Source organism: Pongo pygmaeus, chromosome 19 (genome assembly GCF_028885625.2).
Source record: "Pongo pygmaeus isolate AG05252 chromosome 19, NHGRI_mPonPyg2-v2.0_pri, whole genome shotgun sequence".
Lineage (NCBI taxonomy): Eukaryota > Metazoa > Chordata > Mammalia > Primates > Hominidae > Pongo > Pongo pygmaeus.
The window spans coordinates 75,467,182-75,487,713 of NC_072392.2; the positions used below are offsets into that span (position 1 = coordinate 75,467,182).

Consider the following 20,532-nt stretch of genomic DNA (forward strand, 5'->3'; position numbering starts at 1 on the left):
CGGGAGGCTGTGGCAGGAGAATCACTTGAACTCGGGAGGCAGAGGTTGCAGTGAGCTGAGATTGTGCCACTGCACTCCAGCCTGGTCAACAGGAGCAAAACTCTGCCTCAGAAAAAAAAATAAAAATTGAGGCCAGGCACGGTGGCTCACGCCTGTAATCCTAACACTTTGGGAAGCTGAGGCAGGTGGAATGCCTGAGCTCAGGAGTTCAAGACCAGCCTGGGTAACCCAGTGAAACCCCATCTCTACTAAAATACAAAAAAATTAGCAGAACATGGCGGCATGCGCCTGTAATCCCAGCTACTTGGGAGGCTGAGGCAGGAGAATCACTTGAACCTGGGAGGCAGAGGCTGCAGTGAGCCGACATTGCACCATTGCACTCCAGCCAGGGCAACAAGAGTGAAACTGCGAAACTCCGTCTCCAAAAAAAAACCAATTTTAATAGGTATACCATTATACACCCATTAAAAATGGCTAAAATCCAAAATGCTGACACCACTAAATGCTGGTGAAGATGTGGAGTAACAGGAACTCTCACTCACTGCTGATGGGAATGTAAAATGGTACAGTCACTTTGAATATAGTTTGATAGCTTATTACAAAACTAAACATACTCTTACCATATGATCTAGCAATTGCACTCCTTGATATTTATCCAGAGGAGGTGAAAAGTCCTGCACTGGAATGTTTATAGCAGCTTTATTCATAACTGCTCAAACTTGGAAGCAACCAAGATGTCTATCCTTCAGGAGAATGTTTGATAAACAACATGTGGTATATCCATACAGTAGAGTATTACTCACCAATGAAAATAAACAACCTATCAAGCCACAAAAAGACATGAAGAAACCTGAAATGCATATCATTTAGTGAAAGAAGCCAATCTGAAAAGGCTACACACTGTACGTCCAACTATATGACATTCTGGAAAAGACAAAACTATGGCGATAGTATAGAAGATCAGTGGTTGCCAGTGGTTCAGCAGAGGAATGAATAGGTGGAGCACAGGGGGTTTCTAGGGTAGTGAAACTATTTTATATAATTGTGTACTGGCAAATATACATCATCACACATTTGTCAAAATCCATAGAATGCTCAACAGAGTGAAATGTAATGTAAACTGTGGACTTCAGGCCGGACAGAGTGGCTCACACCTGTAATTCCAACACTTTGGGAGACTGAGGCAGGAGGATTGCTTGAGCCCAGGAGTTTCAGGCTATAGCAAGCTATGATGATGCCACTGCATCCCAGCCTGGACAGCACAGTGAGACCCTACCTCTAAAAAATAATCATAATAAAATAAAAATAGAAATAAAATAAACTCAGGAATTTGGTTAATAATAATGTATCAAGTTGGTTCATTAGTTGTAAGGGACGTACTATACTAATGCAAGTTGTTAATAATAGAAGTTGTGGGAGAAAGTAAGGGGTATATGGAAACTCTGTGTACTTTCCACATAATTTTTCTGTAAAACTAATACTGCTTTAAAAAATAAAGTCTAGACTGGGCGCGGCGGCTTACACCTGTAATCCCAGCACTTTGGGAGGCCGAGGCAGGTGGATCACGAGGTCAAGAGATCGAGACCATCCTGGCTAACATAGTGAAACCCTGTCTCTATTAAAAATACAAAAAATTAGCCAGGCGTGGTGGCAGGCAACTGTAATCTCAGCTACTTGGGAGGCTGAGGCAGGAGAATCACTTGAACCCAGGAGGCGGAGGTTGCAGTGAGCTGAGATCATGCCATTGCACTCCAGCCTGGGCAAAAACAGCGAAACTCCATCTCAAAAAAAAAAAAGAAAAGGAAAGAAAAAAAAGAAAACACGTATCTACTAAAATTACAAAAACTAGCCGGGTATGGTGGCAGGTGCCTCTAATCCCAGCTACTTGGGAGGCTGAGGCAGGAGAATCACTTGAACCCAGAAGGTGGAGGTTGCAGTGAGCCAAGATCACACCACTGCACTCAGCCTGGGTGACAGAGCGAGACTCTGCCTCAAAAATAAAATAAAATAAAAATAATAAAGTCTATTAATTTTTAAAATATATTAATTGAGCTTTATGGTTAAGTTTTTAAAAAGATAAATCTGACCCATAAAGTTTAAATAATAGTCAAGATGGAAGATGAGTGATCTCCCCAAGGAGACAAGCTTTTCTATGAAAATCTTATCAAAATGTATAATGTACTTAGAAAACTAAGTGACCTCATTACACATCATAGTTTTGCATGATGTAACCACTCTTCAGAGAATATCTCATTTTGTCCATTAGCTCCCACACAAGAGAAGGTTAAGGAAATTCCACTACTCATGAAATTATAATCCCACAACGTAAGTGAAGTGGTGGCCGTGCCTAGGAAAGAAAGAGAATACACGCTTAGAGAGAATCTAGAAAGAAACACTATCCAGTTTGTGTTGGGGATAGCTCATGATCTAAATTCCAAAAAGCACACCCATATAGAACCTACTCTGGGCTGGGTGCGGTGGCTCACGCCTGTAATCCCAGCACTTTGGGAGGCTGAGGCGGGTGGATCACCTAAGGTCAGGAGTTCGAAACCAGTCTGACCAACACAGTGAAACCCCGTCTCTACTAAAAATAGAAAAAAATTAGCCAGGCGTGGTGGTGCATGCCTGTAATCCCAGCTACTCGGGAGCCTGAGGCAGGAGAATCGCTTGAACCTGGGAGGCAGAGGTTGCAGTGAGCTGAGATTGTGCCATTGCACTCCAGCCTCCAGCCTGGGCAATAAGAGTGAAACTCCATCTCAAAAAAAAAAAAAAAAAAAAAAAAAAGAACCCAGTCTGAAGCATGAATTCACATTGCGTTTTCCAGTCAATCACTCAGCCAAAGAGAACCTGAGGTGGCCAAGATAATGTAACAACCCTATCAAGTAGGTGTTATTCCCATTTACAGATAAGGACAGAAATGTTAAGTGACTACACATGGATGCAAACTTGGAGTCTTCAAACTCCCAGGCTAGCAGCCAAATTACCTGTTTTTAAATCTCATCTCTGCTATCTGATCTCTGCCAAGCAAATTTCCCTTTGAATTTGTTATGCAAACAATTAACGAGAATAAAGGAAAATGAGAGCTTTATATATGTTACATGTAATAACTGGAAGTTAACTTTATTAAGACATCTGAAATAAGTCAACACTTATAAAACTTAAAGGCTATTCTTTACCAGAATCATCTGTAGAAATTAACCCGAGCAGTCAGAAAGTACCTTAAAACAAAACCAATATTAATCTGGTAATGTCATGACTTCATAAAATATCCTTAATATTCAGGTACATGCATACCAAGAAGAGTAAACAGAATAAAAAGAAATCTCTAAAGCATTTTCCCTCATTCACTACATGTCTACTCTTCCACTTACCTTTATCTCTAAAACAAAAACATTTTCTAAACCCTGTGGACGTGACTTCACTAATCCAAAGAAGACTTTATAGTCTATGGTCCTTGTAAAGCCACATTTCTCAAACTAAGGACCAAGGACCATCTGAATCAGAATATCTGCTATGCCTGTGAGGATGACCCCAGATAAACTAAATCAGACTCTCTCAGGCAGATGCATAGATTCTTTCTTCTTTTTAAGCAAATAACCCAGGGATTCTTATGTTAAAATCTTTAGACCAACCTTTCTCAAACTCTGCTCTCATGGCCCCTTTATTTATTATTTTTTAAGTTTAAAAGAAATAATAAGCAAGCCGGGTCAGGTGGCTCAAACCTGTAATCCCAGTACTTTGGGAGGCTGAGGCAGGCAGATCTCCTGAGGTTGGGAGTTCGAGACCAGCCTGACCAACATGGAGAAACCCCTGTCTCTACTAAAAATACAGAACTAGACGGGCGTGGTGGCACATGCCTGTAATCCCAGCTTCTCGGGAGGCTGAGGCAAGAGAATCACTTGAACTTGGGAGGAGGAGGTTGTGGTGAGCCGAGATCGCGCCATTGCACTCCAGCCCAGGCAACAAGAGCGAAACTCCATCTCAAAAAAAAAAAAAAAAAAAGAAAGAAAGAAAGAAAGAAAAGAAATAATAGAGCCGGGCGCAATGGCTCACACCTGTAATCCCAGCACTTTGGGAGGCCGAGGTGGGCAGATCACGAGGTCAGGAGTTCAAGATCAGCCTGGCCAACATGGTAAAACGCTGTCTCTACTAAAAATGCAAAAATTAGCTAGGTGTGGCAGCTAGCCCCTGTAATCCCAGCTACTCGGGAGGCTGAGGCAGGAGAATTGCTGGAACCTGGGAGGTGGAGGTTGCAGTGAGCCGAGATCATGCCACTGCACTCCAGCCTGGGTGACAGAGTGAGACTCTGTCTCAAAAAAAATAAGAAAGAATGACTGATAAACCAACTGGGATATTGGCAGATATTTTCTCAAAAATGAAAGAAGGGAAGCTGTCTGTTCAGGGAAAGCAACTGACAATATTTGTTGCCAATGATAAAATTTGAGCTTTAGAGTAAAAATCAGAATTTGAGAAAGTTTGTATCCACCACTGTGAGTCTGACAATTTTCTAATATTAATGAATATTAATGAAACCCCATCTCTACTAAAATTACAAAAATTAGCTGTGCGTGGTGGCACACACCTGTAGTCCCAGCTACTTGGGAGGCTGAGGCAGGAGAATCACTTGAACCCAGGAGGCAGAGGTTGCAGTGAGCGGAGATGGCGCCATTGCACTCCAGCCTGGCAACAGAGCAAGACTCCATCTCAAAAAAAAAAAAAAAAAAAAAAAAAAGGCCGGGTGCGGTGGCTCATGCCTGTAATTCCAGCACTTTGGGAGGCCAAGGCGGGCGGATCACAAGGTCAGGAGATTGAGACCATCCTGGCTAACACGGTGAAATCCCGCCTCTACTAAAAATACAAAAAATTAGCCAGGCGTTGTGAAGGTCGCCTGTAGTCCCAGCTACTTGGGAGGCTGAGGCAGGAGAATGGCATGAACCCGGGAGGCTGAGCTTACAGTGAGCCCAGATCGCACCACTGCACTCCAGCCTGGGCGACAGAGTGAGACTCTGTCTCAAAAAAAAAAAAAAATGGGGGGTTTGTGGGGGGTACAATTCCTGCCTGTCCAAGTGACAGACTCATTTAATTACCCCCAAGTTAATGTTTAAGTGCAATGGGGTAAAACATGCACTCTGTTAACTAAAAAGCCACATTTCCAAATAGTATACATATTATGATTAAAACATTAAAAATATATGTATACAGATTTATTCATATAAGCCCAAAAACAAATGTCAGAATATTCATTGCAACAATGTTTCTGTCTTTGGAACCTGACTCAAAATAAGGTTTCTCCTGTTGGCTTCTTCCTGAGACACAGCCAACGCTAATTTGCTGCCCAGGCAAATCATCTATGCCTATCATTAGGAAATCAAATTTATGATATGCATAGCCTAGAATACTACTGTGTAGTTTTTTTGGTTTTTGTTTTTTGAGACAGAATCTTGCTCTGTCACCCAGGCTGGAGTGCAGTGGTGTGATCTCAGGGTACAAGTGATTCTCCCACCACAGCCTCCCAAGTAGCTGGGATTACAGGCACACACTACCATGCCTGGCTAATTTTACTATGTAGATTTTTTAAACATGAGGTATATACACATGTATTTGCATTGAGTATTCTCTAACATAAAGTGACAAAAAGCAAAATACAGGTTTTGGTGTATTTGCTGCTATCTATGGAAGGAAAAACACCCAGAGAATAACATGTTTGCATGCATACACATGAAGTAACTCAGGAGAGATAAATAGTAGGTAACTAGCTGTCCCTGGGAAAGAGTCCCAAGGATAAGGTGCAGACTAACTTTTCACTTACTACATATCTTTTGTACTGATTCATTTCAAAATTTACTCTAAAATATTGGTATTACAATAAAGAAAACTGGAGTCTAGAACTGAATGACAAAACTGATACATTCTTACTACAAATCTGTGGTTAAGATTAGCATTAATCTTTCCTAGGCAAAGGGGAAAAAGTTTAACCCAAAGACTGTATGGATCTTCTCTACCCTACATCTCCAATCCCATTCCCATTACTCAGAAAACATTCTCACTGGTTATAGAGGTATGAACTCCCATTGGAAAACTTAGGGTAAACGTCCATGGAATCTATGGGGCACTGCTGACCCAGGACACTTGGGATATTTCTGCAGAAACAGGATTTTTTTTTTTTTTTTTTTTTTTGAGATGGAGTCTTGCTCTATAGCCCAGGCTAGAGTGCAATGGCGTGATCTCGGCTCACTGCAACCTCCACCTCCCAGGTTCAAGCGATTCTCCTGCCTCAGCCTCCTGAGTAGCTGGGATTACAGGCGTGTGCCACCACACCCAGCTAATTTTTGTATTTTTAGTAGAGATGGAGTTTCACCATGTTGGCCAGGCTGGTTTCGAACTCCTGACCTCACTCAGGTGATCTGCCAGCCTCAGGCCTCCCAAAGTGCTGGGATTACAGGCGTGAGCCACCATGCCCAGCCAGGAATGTGTTTTTTTTAGTTAATAAATTTCTTTTCTTTTTTTTTTTTTTTCTGAGATGGGAGTCTTGCTCTGTCTCCCAGGCTGGAGTGCAGTGGCATGATCTCGGTTCACTGCCAAGCTCCACCTCCCAGGTTCACACCATTCTCCTGCCTCAGCCTCCCGAGTAGCTGGGACTACATGCGCCCACCACAACACCTGGCTAACTTTTTGTATTTTTAGTAGAGACGGGGTTTCACCGTGTTAGCCGGATGGTCTCCATCTCCTGACCTCGTGATCCACCTGCCTCGGCCTCCCAAAGTGCTGGAATTACAGGCATGAGCCACCGCGCCCAGACAATAAACTTTCTTTTTTAGAGCAGTTTTAGGTCCACAGCAAAACTGAGTAGAAAGTACAGAGATTCCCATACACCCCCTGTACCCATTACACACACAACCTCCCCCACTATCAAAATCCTCCACCACATTTGAGAAACAGAAATTTTAGATGGTTCTATGAACCTAGGACTCTTCAATACAGTAATTAGGACTCTCAAGTGTCTCATATGCTTTTAGCTACATGCAATCTACTCATTTATTCATTAGAATAGAAATGGAAAATAACACATGGGATTAAGAATGAGTATTAATTATTCCTTTTTTTTTTTTTTTTTTGAGATGGAGCTTCGCTCATTTCCCAGGCTGGAGTGCAACGGCACGATCTCGGCTCACTGCAACCTCCGCCTCCCGGGTTCAAGTGATTCTCCTGCCTTGGCCTCCCAAGTAGCTGGAATTACAGGCACCTGCCACCACACCTGGCTAATTTTTGTATTTTTAGTAGAAATGGGGTTTCACTAGGTTGGTCAGGCTGGTCTTGAACTCCCGACCTCAGGTGATCCACCCGCCTCGGCCTCCGAAAGTACTGGGATTACAGGCGTGAGCCACTGCACCCAGCCAGATTATTCTTAATCAGTTGATTATTTCTGGCTCCAGAATGCTTCAATTATTCCACTTGCCCCTATGTATAAGTGTTACCACCCTAATTATGCTTGTTTTTGTTTTTTTGGTTGTTTGAGACGGAGTCTCTGTTGCCCAGGGTGGAGTGCAGTGGCACAATCTCGACTCACTGCAACCTCTGCCTCCCGGGTTCAAGCGATTCTCGTGCTTTAGCCTCCAGAGTAGCTGGGATTACAGGCACGCGTCACCACGCCCAGCTAGTTTTTTGTATTTTCAGTAGAGACAGGATTTCACCATGTTGGCAAGGCTGGTCTTGAACTCCTGACCTCAAGCGATCCACGTGCCTTGGTCTCCCAAAGTGCTGGGATTACAGGCGTGAGCCATCGCTCCCGGCCTCCTAAGTATGTTTCATTTTGGTTAATGTTTCAATAAATGTGCTTTCCCTAAACATACTGATGAAAAGAGGCCCAAATGCAAAACTGATTTGTCAGAGAAAGTCAGTCTGAGATGAAATATTTATTATGTCTAAACCACAAGTAGAAAAAAATTCAAAGGCTGACTATTTTAATGCTAATTCAATGCAATATTGCACTTTGTTTGGTTTACGGGAGAGATAATTACACAGCTAACATCTGGGTTTTCAAGATTACATTGTGGGGACAGAAGGGGAAAACAAGAAAAGTCTAATGCTTTTAGATTCTGTCAGAAAAAGTGTTTGCTAAAAATCAAAACAAAATGAACATGAGAAAAAATGTGAAAAAACATGCATTTTAGGAAGCTTTCACCGAAGCAGGTGCTCAAGTTCAGACTCAAATCTTCCAACTCTCGTAATAAGAATGAGAGGTCAGAATACCACAAACTAATCAAATCAATCAAACAAAGCGGGAAACAGGTGGCTGACACCAGACCGGGCAGGGTTTTCCTAAATTGGGCTTACCTTCGCTAATCCAAATCAGTTTTCAGAAATGGCTTCTACAAAAACTACCCAAACATCCCCCTAATAATTTGCACTCCTCCTCCACAATAGGGAAGCCAAGCCGTTTATTTCCCAGAAGGTTTACTTTCTCTTTCAAGCTCTGCTGGCTTCTTCCTGCCCCGCATACGGCCAGGAAAAAAGAAAAGCACTGTCTTTTGTTTCCTCCCTTCTCTAAAACTGGGGAGATGGGGTGAGAGAACCTGTTTCATGGACAAGCTGGGTGGTTCTTAACTGCAACACTATTCTGATTACAGATTAGTTTGCAAAGGAAAGTTACAGGACAGGAAAATAAAGGTCTACCCCTCCAACTAACCCATACACATGTACATTTGCATGTATGCACACACACAGATGTGAGGGCACATTTAATTCAGCTGAGTAATGTGCAGCAATCAGCTCCCAGCTTCATACCTGGCCACTGGGATGCCTCCTCACTCCCACCTCCTTTACCTGACTCAAAATAAGGTTCCTCCTGTTGGCTTCTTCCTGAGACACAACCAACTCTAATCATTCCTCTTCTCCTCAAACCTTCAACACTACCTGCACTTTCTGGGTCGGGAGCAATTCCTTGGGTGGTAATCCATTTTTAATGTGTTAAATATTACTTAAAATAAGTGAGAGGTAATCATGGACTGTGGGCAATGCAGAGATTTATCAGAAGGGCATTTGTGTAAACAGGAATTTACAGTTTGCCTTACCTATTCCTTTTATATGACAGCTTCAATTTCCTCTAACAGAATGTAAATCCCCCATCCCTATTCATTTAGTTTTTTTCCCATTAGGTTAGAATCTGCTAATTATTCTTTCTCTCCTTTGGGTCATTAGTGGCTGCCATGAATCATAATTTGCCTGACTTTGTAATATCTAACAGATATTACCATTTTAGTTTAGTTTTTGATATGACAGTTTTTTGCTTTTTTTGTTTTTGAGACGGAGTCTTGCTCTGTCTCCCAGGCTGGAGTACAGTGGCGCGATCTCAGCTTACTGCAACCCCCACCTCCTGGGTTCAAAAGCGATTCTCCTGCCCCAGCCTCCGGGGTAGCTGGGACTACAGGCACCCGCCACCACAACAGGCTAAATTTTATATTTTTAGTAGAGACGGGGTCTCACTACGTTGGGCAGGCTGGTCTTGAACTCCTGGCCCGCCTTGGCCTCCCAAAGTGCTGGAATTACAGACGTGAGCCACTGTGCCCGACCTCCTAATTATGTTTTATTCCACCTGCCCCTACGTATAAGCGTTACCACCCTAATTATGCTTTTTGTTTTTCGTTTTTTTTGAGATAGAGTCTCACTCTGTCACCCAGGCTGGAGTGCAGTGGGCACGATCTCAGTTCACTGCAACCTCTGCCTCCTGGGTTCAAGCGATTATCCTGCCTCAGCCTCCTGAGTAGCTGGGACTACAGGTGCCCACCACCACAACTGGCTAATTTTTATATTTTTAGTAGAGACGGGGGTCTCACTCTGTTGGGCAGGCTGGTCTTGAACTCCTGACCTCAGGTGATCCACCCACCTCGGCCTCCCAAAGTGCTGGGATTACAGGCATGAGCCACCGCACCCGGCCTGATATTATAGTTTTTAATAAAAGTAATTCAGCCTAGGCAACATGACGAGATCCTGACTCAAAAAAATTAAAAAATTAGCTGAGGGTGGTAGCACACACCTGTAGCCCCAGCTACCCCGAAGGCTGAGACAGGAGGATCACTTGAGCCTGGGAGGTCAAGGCTGTCATGAGCTGTGATCTCACCGCTGCACTCCAGCCTAGGTGACAGAGTGAGAATCTGTTTCAAAAAATAAATAGTAATAATAGTAATTATTAGCACTTGAATGTTACCTGTCTGCCCGGCACTATGCAAAGTACTTGATATGCATCATCTTGCTTCATCTTCTCAACTACTCTACAAGTGGACCTCGTTTCCACAATTGTGGACAGAGAAACTGAAACCCAGAGAAGTGAAAGCAGCAGGCCCAAGGTCTAAGAGAAGACAGAACTGGGATTAAAGCCCAAGAGGTCTGACCTGATGGTCCACTTTTTTAACTGCTATAGTAACTCTGGACCATGAAACCCTCAAACATACCAACCAAGTGTTTCAAAACTACAATAGCAATCACCTTAGGATACTCAAAATATAAGTTCTTTGGCTGACGCAGTTAAAAATTCAAAGGTCAGGTAAAATTTCAGCGATGAGCAAGGTCATATATTCTTATGGCTGGGGGTAGCAGGAAGGAACGCCAGATCGTCCAAGCATTATTTTCTTGTAGGGGCAGATTTACCTTCCTTATTATTCTTTTGCTAGGCTGTTAAAAGGAATTTGGAAGGCTGGGCGCGGTGGCTCACGCCTGTAATCCCAGCACTTTGGGAGGCCGAGGCAGGCGGATCACAAGGTCAGGAGATTGAGACCATCCTGGCTAACACGGTGAAACCCTGCCTCTACTAAAAATATAAAAAAAAAATTAGCCGGGCGTGGTGGCAGGTGCCTGTAGTCCCAGCTACTTCAGAAGCTGAGGCAGGAGAATGGCGTGAACCCGGGAGGCGGAGCTTGCAATGAGGCGAGATCACGCCACTGCACTCCAGCATGGGCAACAGAGCGAGACTCCGTCTCAAAAAAAAAAAAGGAATTTGGAATAAATATGTCCAAGATAACCTGGTAAACAGAAAGGGCTGCAAAAAATCTGGAGAATAAAACCAAGTCAATTAACAGGATACATGTAAAACACACATTTTATATTCCTACAAGTCTTTATTTTTTTATAATAGCATGTTATTACTTTTCTAAAAAGGACAAAATAACTTATTTTAATGACATTTAAACCCAATTATTAACAGAAAAGGGATAAGAACTGTGGTTCCTTAGCCTCCTTTCCCCTTGGTTTAGTTCTCCTAAATTAAGAACTTCTACTTATAGCTCCCTGAATACACAAGGCTGTTTTAAGCCTCTGCACACTCATGTTCCTTCAGCCTTGAATGCAACTGTTTATAACGCAACTTCCTGGAAAGAATTCCTATTCATCCTACAAAACCCTATTCAGGTGTTCCCATCTGATAAAGCCCCTCAATAATGATGACTTTCTCTCACTCCTGAAGAGAATTAATCTCTTTTCTTGGATATTTAGTAAGAACTTAGATTTACAGAGCTCTTACTATGGGCCAGGCACTATGCTAAGCATTTTATCCACATTATCTTATTGAATCATCAACGGTACCTACAAGATAAGTACTGTTATCATCTTCTTTTACAGATAAGAAAACAGAGGCTCAGATTCTGACTAGGAAGTGGCAGATCCAGGATTCAGTCCCAGATCTGTTTGACTTCAGAGCCTGAGTCTTGAACCACTCACTGCCCTGTCATCTCCCCTGTCCTATTTCCATACTGGCACAGCACACACCTTGGTCTCTACAATATCTCCAGTTCCATGAAAACGGACAATATTTCATTATCCTTGGATCCTGCCTGACGCAATACCTGGTTCTCAATATGTTTGCTGATCTGAATTAAAGAGTTGCGGTAATCCTTTTTTTTTTTTCTTTTTTTTTTTGAGATGGAGTCTCACTCTGTTGCCCAGGCTGGAGTGCAGTGGCACGATCTCGGCTCACTGCAAGCTCCGCCTCCTGGATTCATGCCATTCTCCTGCCTGAGCCTCCTGAGTAGCTGGGACTACAGGCGTCTGCCACCACGCCCAGCTAATTTTTTGTATTTTTAGTAGAGGCAGGGTTTCACCGTGTTAGCCAGGATGGTCTCGATCTCCTGACCTCGTGATCCGCCCACAGCCTCCCAAAGTGCTGGAATTACAGGCATGAGCCACCGCACCCGGCCGGGTAAGAGTTGCAGTAATCCTAACATGACAAATGAGAACTGACCGTAACAGAAATTCATTCTTCCATATGTTATTCCCAGGCCTCATAACCTCTCCTTCCTCTGAAGACATGTAGCATTCAGTGTAGCACTGTTAGAATGTCTCACTCTGTCCCCCAGTCTAGAGTGCAGTGGCAGGATCTTGGCTCACTGCAGCCTCCACCACCCGGGTTCAAGCACTTCTCCTGGCTCAGCCTCCAGAGTAGCTAGAACTACAGGCGTGTGCCACCACACCTGGCTAATTTTTGTATTTTTAGTAGAGACGGGGTTTCACCATGTTGGCCAGGCTGGTCTCAAACTCCTGACCTCAAGTGATCCGCTCACCTCTGCCTCACAAAGCGCTGGGATTACAGGCATCAGCCACCATGCCCAGCCTGTTTTTGCCTTTTTTTTTTTTTTTTAAAGAAACGAAGTGGTCTCACTATGTTGCCCAGGCTGGTCTCGAACTCCTGGACTCAATCCTCTTGCCTCGGCCTTCCAAAGTGCTGGGATTATAGGCATGAGCCACTGCTCCTGGCCTGATATGCCACTCCTTTTAAAAACTGGAGGCATCTCAAACAGTTTACCACCAAAGGACCATGTGGCCATACTGACTAAAGTGCACTACACTTTACGCTTACATCTTGTAAGCCAAGATGCCTAACAAAGAGTATATAACCACCATATTAATTCTTTACACCATAATCAATAAGGACTGGGCCAGCCCAGCAATGTCATCCTCCTGGATCTCACTGAGGCTGCTCCAGAACACCAGAAGTTCCTCAGGATCCGGGGATGTCCCTCAAGTACTCTTTCAGTGATTTTTATAAATGACTCAAAAGTTATGGTGAAATTTTTAAGTGCAAAAGACATAAAATATGAGTGATGGTTTGTATCCAATCAAAAATCCTCAAAAAACACTTCTGCACTTAAGCACACTATGCTTTTTTCACCCAAAGTACCAAATCAAATTAGTCAGGATACCTACCTTTGTACAATGTCAGACTCCAGTTAATAACTCCCCCAGGGCAGAGGGCATATGCACTGATTTACATTGTACAAATTAACCAGCATCAGGCAATCAGGCCTGTGCCTAACACATAGTAAGAACTCTATGATTAAACATCAGTGCTTCGCCTCCAAAGTTTTATTTATTTATTTATTTATTTATTTATTTATTTTTGAGACAGAGTCTCGCTCTGTCACCCAGGCTGGAGTGTAGTGGTGCGATCTCGGCTCACTGCAAGCTCCGCCTCCCGGGTTCACGCTATTCTCCTGCCTCAGCCTCCCGAGTAGCTGGGACTACAGGCTCCCGCCACCACGCCTGGCTAATTTTTTTGTATTTTTAGTAGAGACGGGGTTTCACCGTGTTAGCCAGGATGGTCTCAATATCCTGGCCTCGTGATCCGCGAGCCTGGGCCTCCCAAAGTGCTGGGATTACAGGAGTGAGCCACCGCGCCCAGCCACCCCCAAAGTTTTAAAAGCTTCCCCTACAAAAGAACAGAACTGAAATTCCTTGGTCTTGTATTCAATGTCTTTTATAAGTAATCACTTCTCCCCTACTTACCCTCCTAGTCTACTGGGCTACCAGGAATTTTTTTTTTTTGGAGATAGGGTCTCACTCTGTCACCTAGGCTGGAGTGCGATGGCGGGATCATGGCTCACTGCAGCCTCACACCCCGGGGCTTTGGTGATCCTCCCACCTTAGTCTCACCAGTAGCTGGGACTACAGGCCCACGCCACCAGGCCTGGCTAATTTTTTTTATTTTTAGGGGAGAGGGAGTTTCACCATGTTGCCCAAGCTGGTCTCAAACTCCTGGGCTCAAGCAATCCTCCTGTCTCAGCCTCCCAAAGTGCTGGGATTACAGGCATAAGCCACCACAAATTCTTTACAGCTATCAAATTCCACCCATTATTTGGGACCCAGTTGAAATCCCTCTTTGGCAAAAAGACTTTCTAGACAACTCCAGGCCTCATAACCTCTCCTTTCTCTGAAGATCTGTAGCATTCAGCGTAGCACTGTCCAATAGAACATTCTATGATAACAGAAATGTTCTACATCTGTACTGTATGTTCTTTTATGTAGAACAGCTACCTTGTTAGCACAAGTGTAAAGTCTCACCATCTCTTTGATGACAACATGTTACACCAGATGGTTAAAACATTTATCAGCTCCCCCAGTAGACTGCAATTTCTGTGAACAAGATACAACTTATTCTTCACAGCAACTCTGACAAAGTTGCAAAAGGTATATATTTGTTGGCCAGGCAAGGTGGCTCACACCTGTAATCCCAGCACTTTGGGAGGCTGAGGTGGGCAGATCTCTTGAGGTCAGGAGTTTGAGACCAGCCTGGTCAACATAGTGAAACCCCATCTCTACTAAAAATACAAAAATTAGCCGGGCATAGTGGTGGGCACCTGTAATCCCAGGTACTCAGGAGGCTGAGGTGCGAGAATCACTTGAACCTGGGAGGAGGAGGTTGCGGTGAGCCAAGATCGTGCCACTGCACTCCAGCCTGGGTGACAGAGTGCAACTCCAACTCAAAAAAAAAAAAAAAAAAAAAAAAAAGTATATATTTGTTGATTTGCACATCACCTAAGAAAACCGTAAGCTAAAAAGGTGTGGACTCAGGTGTCTGGAAAGTTGGTCACCACCTCTACCCCATCTCACATCTGAATGTCAAGAGACACGTAGAGGCAGGGAAGTTAAAGCAACTTTCTAGAGACAGAAATGACCACTGATCAAGCCACAATGCACTCTGGTTTAAATGACATTTAGGTCATGACTGTCCTTAATCTAAAACAAACCTAGATTAGTATTTCTTTTCATTAGTAAATAGCTAAATTCTGATGGTAAATTATGCTGACCAAAAACAGTTCCTCACTTCCCGAGTTAGACATAGCAATTAGATAGAAAAATAATCTAAGCAAGCTCCATTTGTATTTCTTTTTTCACCTGTTTATTGAATATTTACCTCCCATGAAGTCTTTCAGCCTATTGTTGGTATTTTACTGTTCAGATATATGTTAGAATTTCACTGATACTTACTGGGCGCGGTGGCTCACACCTGTAATCCCAGCACTTTGGGAGATAGAGGTGGGCAGATCACAAGGTCAGGAGTTCAAGACCAGCCTGGCCAATATGGTAAAACCCTGGTCTCTACTAAAAATAGAAAAATTAGCCGGGCGTGGTGGCGCGTGCCTGTAGTCCCAGCTACTTGGGAGGCTGAGGCAGGAGAATCGCTTGAACCCAGGAGGCAGAGGTTGCAGTGAGACAAGATTGCGCCACTGCACTCTAGCCTGGGCAACAGAGCAAGACTCCGACTCAAAAAAAAAAAAAAAGAATTTCACTGATACTTTTCACAAGATATACAGAAGGAGGCACAAATTCCACCACTATGGCACTCTGCTGCCTTGGCCAAGTGCCTTGATCCTTTGGCCTCAATTTTCTTATCTACGATATTAGGGTAATTGTTATGTGAACTACCCACCTCACAAGTCCTTTGTGGGTTAATTCATAACTGTGCCGTGGGTATTTCTTTTTCTTTCCTTTCTTCCTCCTTTCCTTTCTTTCTTTCTTAAAGATGGGTTCTCATTATGGTGCTTAGACTAGACTCTAGACCCAATTGCTGGCCTCTCACCACGTTGCCCAGACCAGACTCAACTCCTGGACTCAAGGAATCCTCCCGCCTCAGCCTTCAATTAGCTGGGATCAGAGGTGTGCACCACCATGCCTGGCACTGTGGATATTTCTAAGTGATTATTCTTCCCAAATGAACTACATAAAAAACAAAAGATTCATGAATTTACTAATGGTTCTTTGTGATGGATGTGCTAATATAGAGACTAAAATCAAGGCTCCAACCTCTAAAACATTTTTTTTTAAATTCCAGACTTGTTTCCCCATCCCACTATGCAAACTGAACAAAAACTGGGCTAGCACTCCTGTCTGGAACATGTAATAAGGAAATAAATGTGCTGACTCAGAGAACACAGACATATTTAATATAAAATAAAATAGAAAACTGGCTGAACCAAGTCATAACACAGTCTAAATCCACATATAAAAGACTGAGATGATTTTCTGCTTTGCTTTATTCAAGCCCAATGCTTTATCAGCACAGCCAGCCAAAAATGTACAACCCATACACAGACTATGTAAACCTTTAGTTGCACATACAGTAAGAGCAGCAGGTACACACTATACACATTTTTAATAAAAAAAAAATGACTAACTACTGATTTTGTCACCACACTTAACAACAACCTGATATGGCACAGAGTGATGTGTACCAAACATGGAAATACCAACTTGGGCGACAGTTTGAATCTTGTTAACTTCAGTGCAACCACACCCCCCAAATGCAGGTAAAGTTTGCACACATGGTTTTTTCAAGGCCAGCCTGTCTTTGTTTCCTTCTCCTCTGCATTTACCCAAGATCTTGGCTCTGAGACAGAAAACTCCCCCTCTCGATTGGTTCATTCTGTCCTATGCAATTAAGCAACACCACAATCCAGTAAATGCAATGGCTCAATTATTTATCTTCTGGCCGACTTTACCAGGTATTTGGAAAAGGACAATGTCAAGAGGTTTATTTCTCTCTCTAGAGCTGGCTTGACGGGTTGATGGGGATTTTATTTTGTCTTTTTTTCTCTCTCTTTTTTACAAGGCGGGGACCTGGGGGGAGCATAGTTTAACCTAGAAAAAGATGGGAGGGAATTTAGAAAGAGTACCGGTCTGTCAATTTCCCTACAGGAAACTTGATTCTTATGCAATAAAGCCTACCCACGACCAGCCAGCCCGTAAGGCTGCAGGGGACAGACACACCTATTCCTGCCTCCAGAAGGGCACAGCTGGCTCCTGAAGGAGCGGGAACAGGGCAAGCGGAGGAAGTGGCTCAGCGGGAGCCGCCGGCCAGGCGGGGAGGAGGCGCTTTCCGACCCCCCACTCGCGCCGGTGATCCCCGTCGGCGTGACAGTCGCTCCGGTGGCCGGAACGTCCCCAGGGCCCCAGGGAGCAGGAAATCGGGGGACTGTCCCTCACTCCTGCCGCCGCAACCGAGTGCGCCCTCGCCCCACGGTGCCCCCTCGAGCGCGTTCTCACTGTTTCTCCGAAGAACGAAACTTCCCTCCAGCGCCCCGAGTCCCTTCCGAGGCCCGCTCCTGTCACCCCGAAGAGTCTTCCCTCAGGGCGACTCTCCGCGTCTCTTCATCTCTCCCCGCCCCACTGCAGCGTCCATCACAACATCCCCAAGGTCCCAGAGGCCCCCTGCCGCTGCGGAGCCCCCGGGTCCCCAGGCCTCCCCGACGGCCCCACCCTGCACCCCCTTCACCTGTTTCTCCGGCAGAGGCCGAGAGGCCGGGGCTGCGCGTGCGCCGGGGACGGGCGGCGGGGCTCCCTCAGGCCGAAGGGCCTCTCCGAGCCAAGGGGGAGAGACAGCGCCGAGCCGGGGTGCCTGTCCAGGATCCGGTTGGGGCTTCTTCCCTCGGCTGCGACGTCGGAACCCCCGGCTCCCCCTCCCAGTCTACGCCGCCGCAGCTCCGGAAACCGCTGAATTACAGCCCCTTCAGCCAATCCTCGCCCAGCCCCAGCCTGGCCGAGGCACGCCGTCATGCATAATTCATGAAAGACCAGCTCGCTCGGCCATCCAGAGGTCCCAGTGCGTGTGCGGTGCAGCCTAAGCCCCGCCCACTGACCAATGAGGAGAGCAGCTAGGAGAAAGGGCGGAGCTAAGAGGAGACTGATACGCCCCTGTGCTGGCTGTTCCGACAGTTCGGTGCTCCTCCCTCCGCCTCAGCGAGGGAAGAGCCGAGGACTTGGGCACAGAAGCCCGGGGGGAGGGAGGGAAGATGACCGGAATGTCCTGCTGAAAACTCAGCTGAGTTCCTGGCAGTGCGTGACGTCAAGGCACTTTAAATGCCCCTGATACAGCTCCCTCCTGCCCGCTCTCCCTTTTCCCGGCCCTTGGCACCACGTGGTGGCAAGGTTGAGAGCCTCTTACCACGTGGGAATCAGCTAGTTAGACAGTCCCCAGGTATCTCCAGATCCTCTGGGGACCCAACTCCTGAATTGGGTTCTGGGGACAACAAAAAGAACATGGGTGACTCCGCCTGCTTTGAACTTCAGTTTCTGCGTGAGCAGGGACACACACACCCGGAAACATGACGTGGAAATAGAGTAATTACTAGAGTGCGTGGGGAGCGGGTAGTGGATTTAACCCCGTACTCCGTTCCATCACTTCAAGCATCAAACGCCGACCAGCTAGCCCATTGGCCGGTACAGGCGAATGCAGAAGACGGTGTATACGAAAGCTGATACGTGTAGGGCTTGACATTTTTATGCGTCTGAATTGAAATACATGAAATGTTCTGCCTTTTTCTTTTCCACCTTGCCTACTTGGTATGCAAGTTTTACTGAATTTAAGCCAGTGGTTCATAGGAAATGCAGACATTTTGCCTTTCATAATAGAGGATGAACTTTGCATAATGGAGTGATTTCTGTGTATGTGCTGATACTATCAGGGTTTTTAATTTTTATTTTTTTGGGTCTTTAAAAATATGTTGTTAATATTTGTGTTTGTTTAATACGAACCGGTATAAAGACAAAAATCTAAAAAGGACCCATTATCTCACTGCTCAGATAACCCCTGACATATTTTTTTCAATGAAACTAATACATGTTCCTGTTTGGAAAATGCAGACCCTTCAGAAAGGTCAAAAATATTAAATGAAAATCTTTCGCTACCCCCATCATTCCTTCTCCTCAAGGATAGCTGTTCTTATTAATTTCTAGTGAGAAAAATCAATGACTTTTTTTTTTTTTTTTTTGAGACGGAGTCTCGCTGTCGCCCAGGCTGGAGTGCAGTGGCGCGATTTCAGCTCACTGCACGCTCCGTCCCACGGGGTTCACGCCATTCTCCTGCCTCAGCCTCCGGAGTAGCTGGGACTACAGGCTCCCGCCACCTCGCCCGGCTAATTTTTTGTATTTTTAGTAGAGACGGGGTTTCACCGTGTTAGCCAGGATGGTCTCAATCTCCTGACCTCGTGATCTGCCCGCCTCGGCCTCCCAAAGTGCTGGGATTACAGGCGTGAGCCACCGCGCCCGGCCAATGACTCTTAACCTTTGAAGGGAGTCACAGATCCTTCTGAGTGTTTGAAGGAGACTAGATTCTAGCCCCAGAAACAATACAATCACATGGTTCCCCAGATACATGAAGCCTGTCTAACGTCTACAGATTCAGACCGCTCGTACCACCTCATATCCAATGAGGGTCAGAGGCATCTACAGGGCAATTCATAGGGTCACTGGTGGTGGGAAATTGAGAACCTCCTATTGCCCTCTGGTAGACACAGCTCAGTGTGGAAATTGTTTTATTTACCTGTAGAGTGTGTGTGTATTGATTAGACTGTTTATCTACACTGAAGGACAGATATCCCCCATCTCCGCCTATATTCTCTTGTAACTGCACTATCCCATGCAGCTAACTGCCTCCCTGATAACATAGGGTCTAGGATTTGTTTAGTGATTTACTGCTTACAAAGCACTTACACACCTTATACACTCCCTGCCTCGTTTCTTTCTCACAATCATGAGTAGCAGATAGGAGAGGCCATATTATCCGCTGATAGAAAACTAAAGACAACATAATATGACATTTTCAAGATCACAGAGATACTCAGAAATATATCAGGTTCAGAGTCAGGTTTTGGGCCTTTACGTCCCATAGCTTTGTTCCATTCATTCAAACTCTGCCCTGCTTCTGACTTCTCAAGAGCTGGCCTCTGTTTCCCTCATTGGCCTCCCCACCAGTAACACATAAAATCTACCTCTGAGACTATTGGTTTGACCTGCAAAAATTCTCTTCAGCCCAGACACTGGCCTTTCTCCATGTCCCCGCCAAATTCCTCTTGGCTAAATGCTGCAATTTCTGTCCCTTGGGCCACTGCCTTAACCACCTGATTATTCTCTCCTTACTCTATCCTATTCTTCCACTGGGTGCCAGGGACATCATCCTAAAAATTAAATAAATAAACATTCAGGCCAAGGCGGGTGGATCACAAGGTCAGGAGTTCAAAACCAGCCTGGCCAACACAGTGAAACCCCGTCTCTACTAAAAATACAAAAATTAGGCTGGGCACTGTGGCTCACGCCTGTAATCCCAGCACTTTAGGAGGCTGAGGCGGGCAGATCACCTGAGGTCAGGAGTTCGAGACGAGTCTGACCAATATGATGAAACCCTGTCTCTACTAAAAATACAAAAATCAGCCAGTCATGGTGGCTTGCACCTGTAATCCCTGCTACTCGGGAGGCTGAGGCAAGAGAATCGCT

The 20,532-nt window shown here is 44.9% G+C and overlaps 1 protein-coding gene across 4 annotated transcripts in view; it reads right to left on the minus strand.

The window, feature by feature from the left end:
- The window catches only part of STAT3 (signal transducer and activator of transcription 3), a 75,053-nt gene extending 57,170 nt beyond the window's left edge, over window positions 1–17,883 (minus strand). The window contains exon 1 of one of the 4 annotated variants that reach the window (XM_054457594.2): window positions 17,537–17,883. In XM_054457594.2, the coding sequence (XP_054313569.2) occupies window positions 17,537–17,817 (281 nt within the window). In that variant the 5' untranslated portion in view covers window positions 17,818–17,883. The remainder of the gene's footprint in view (window positions 1–17,536) is intronic. The other 3 variants (XM_054457593.2, XM_054457600.2, XM_054457599.2) reach the window with 3 other exon arrangements.
- Window positions 17,884–20,532: the final 2,649 nt, after the last annotated feature.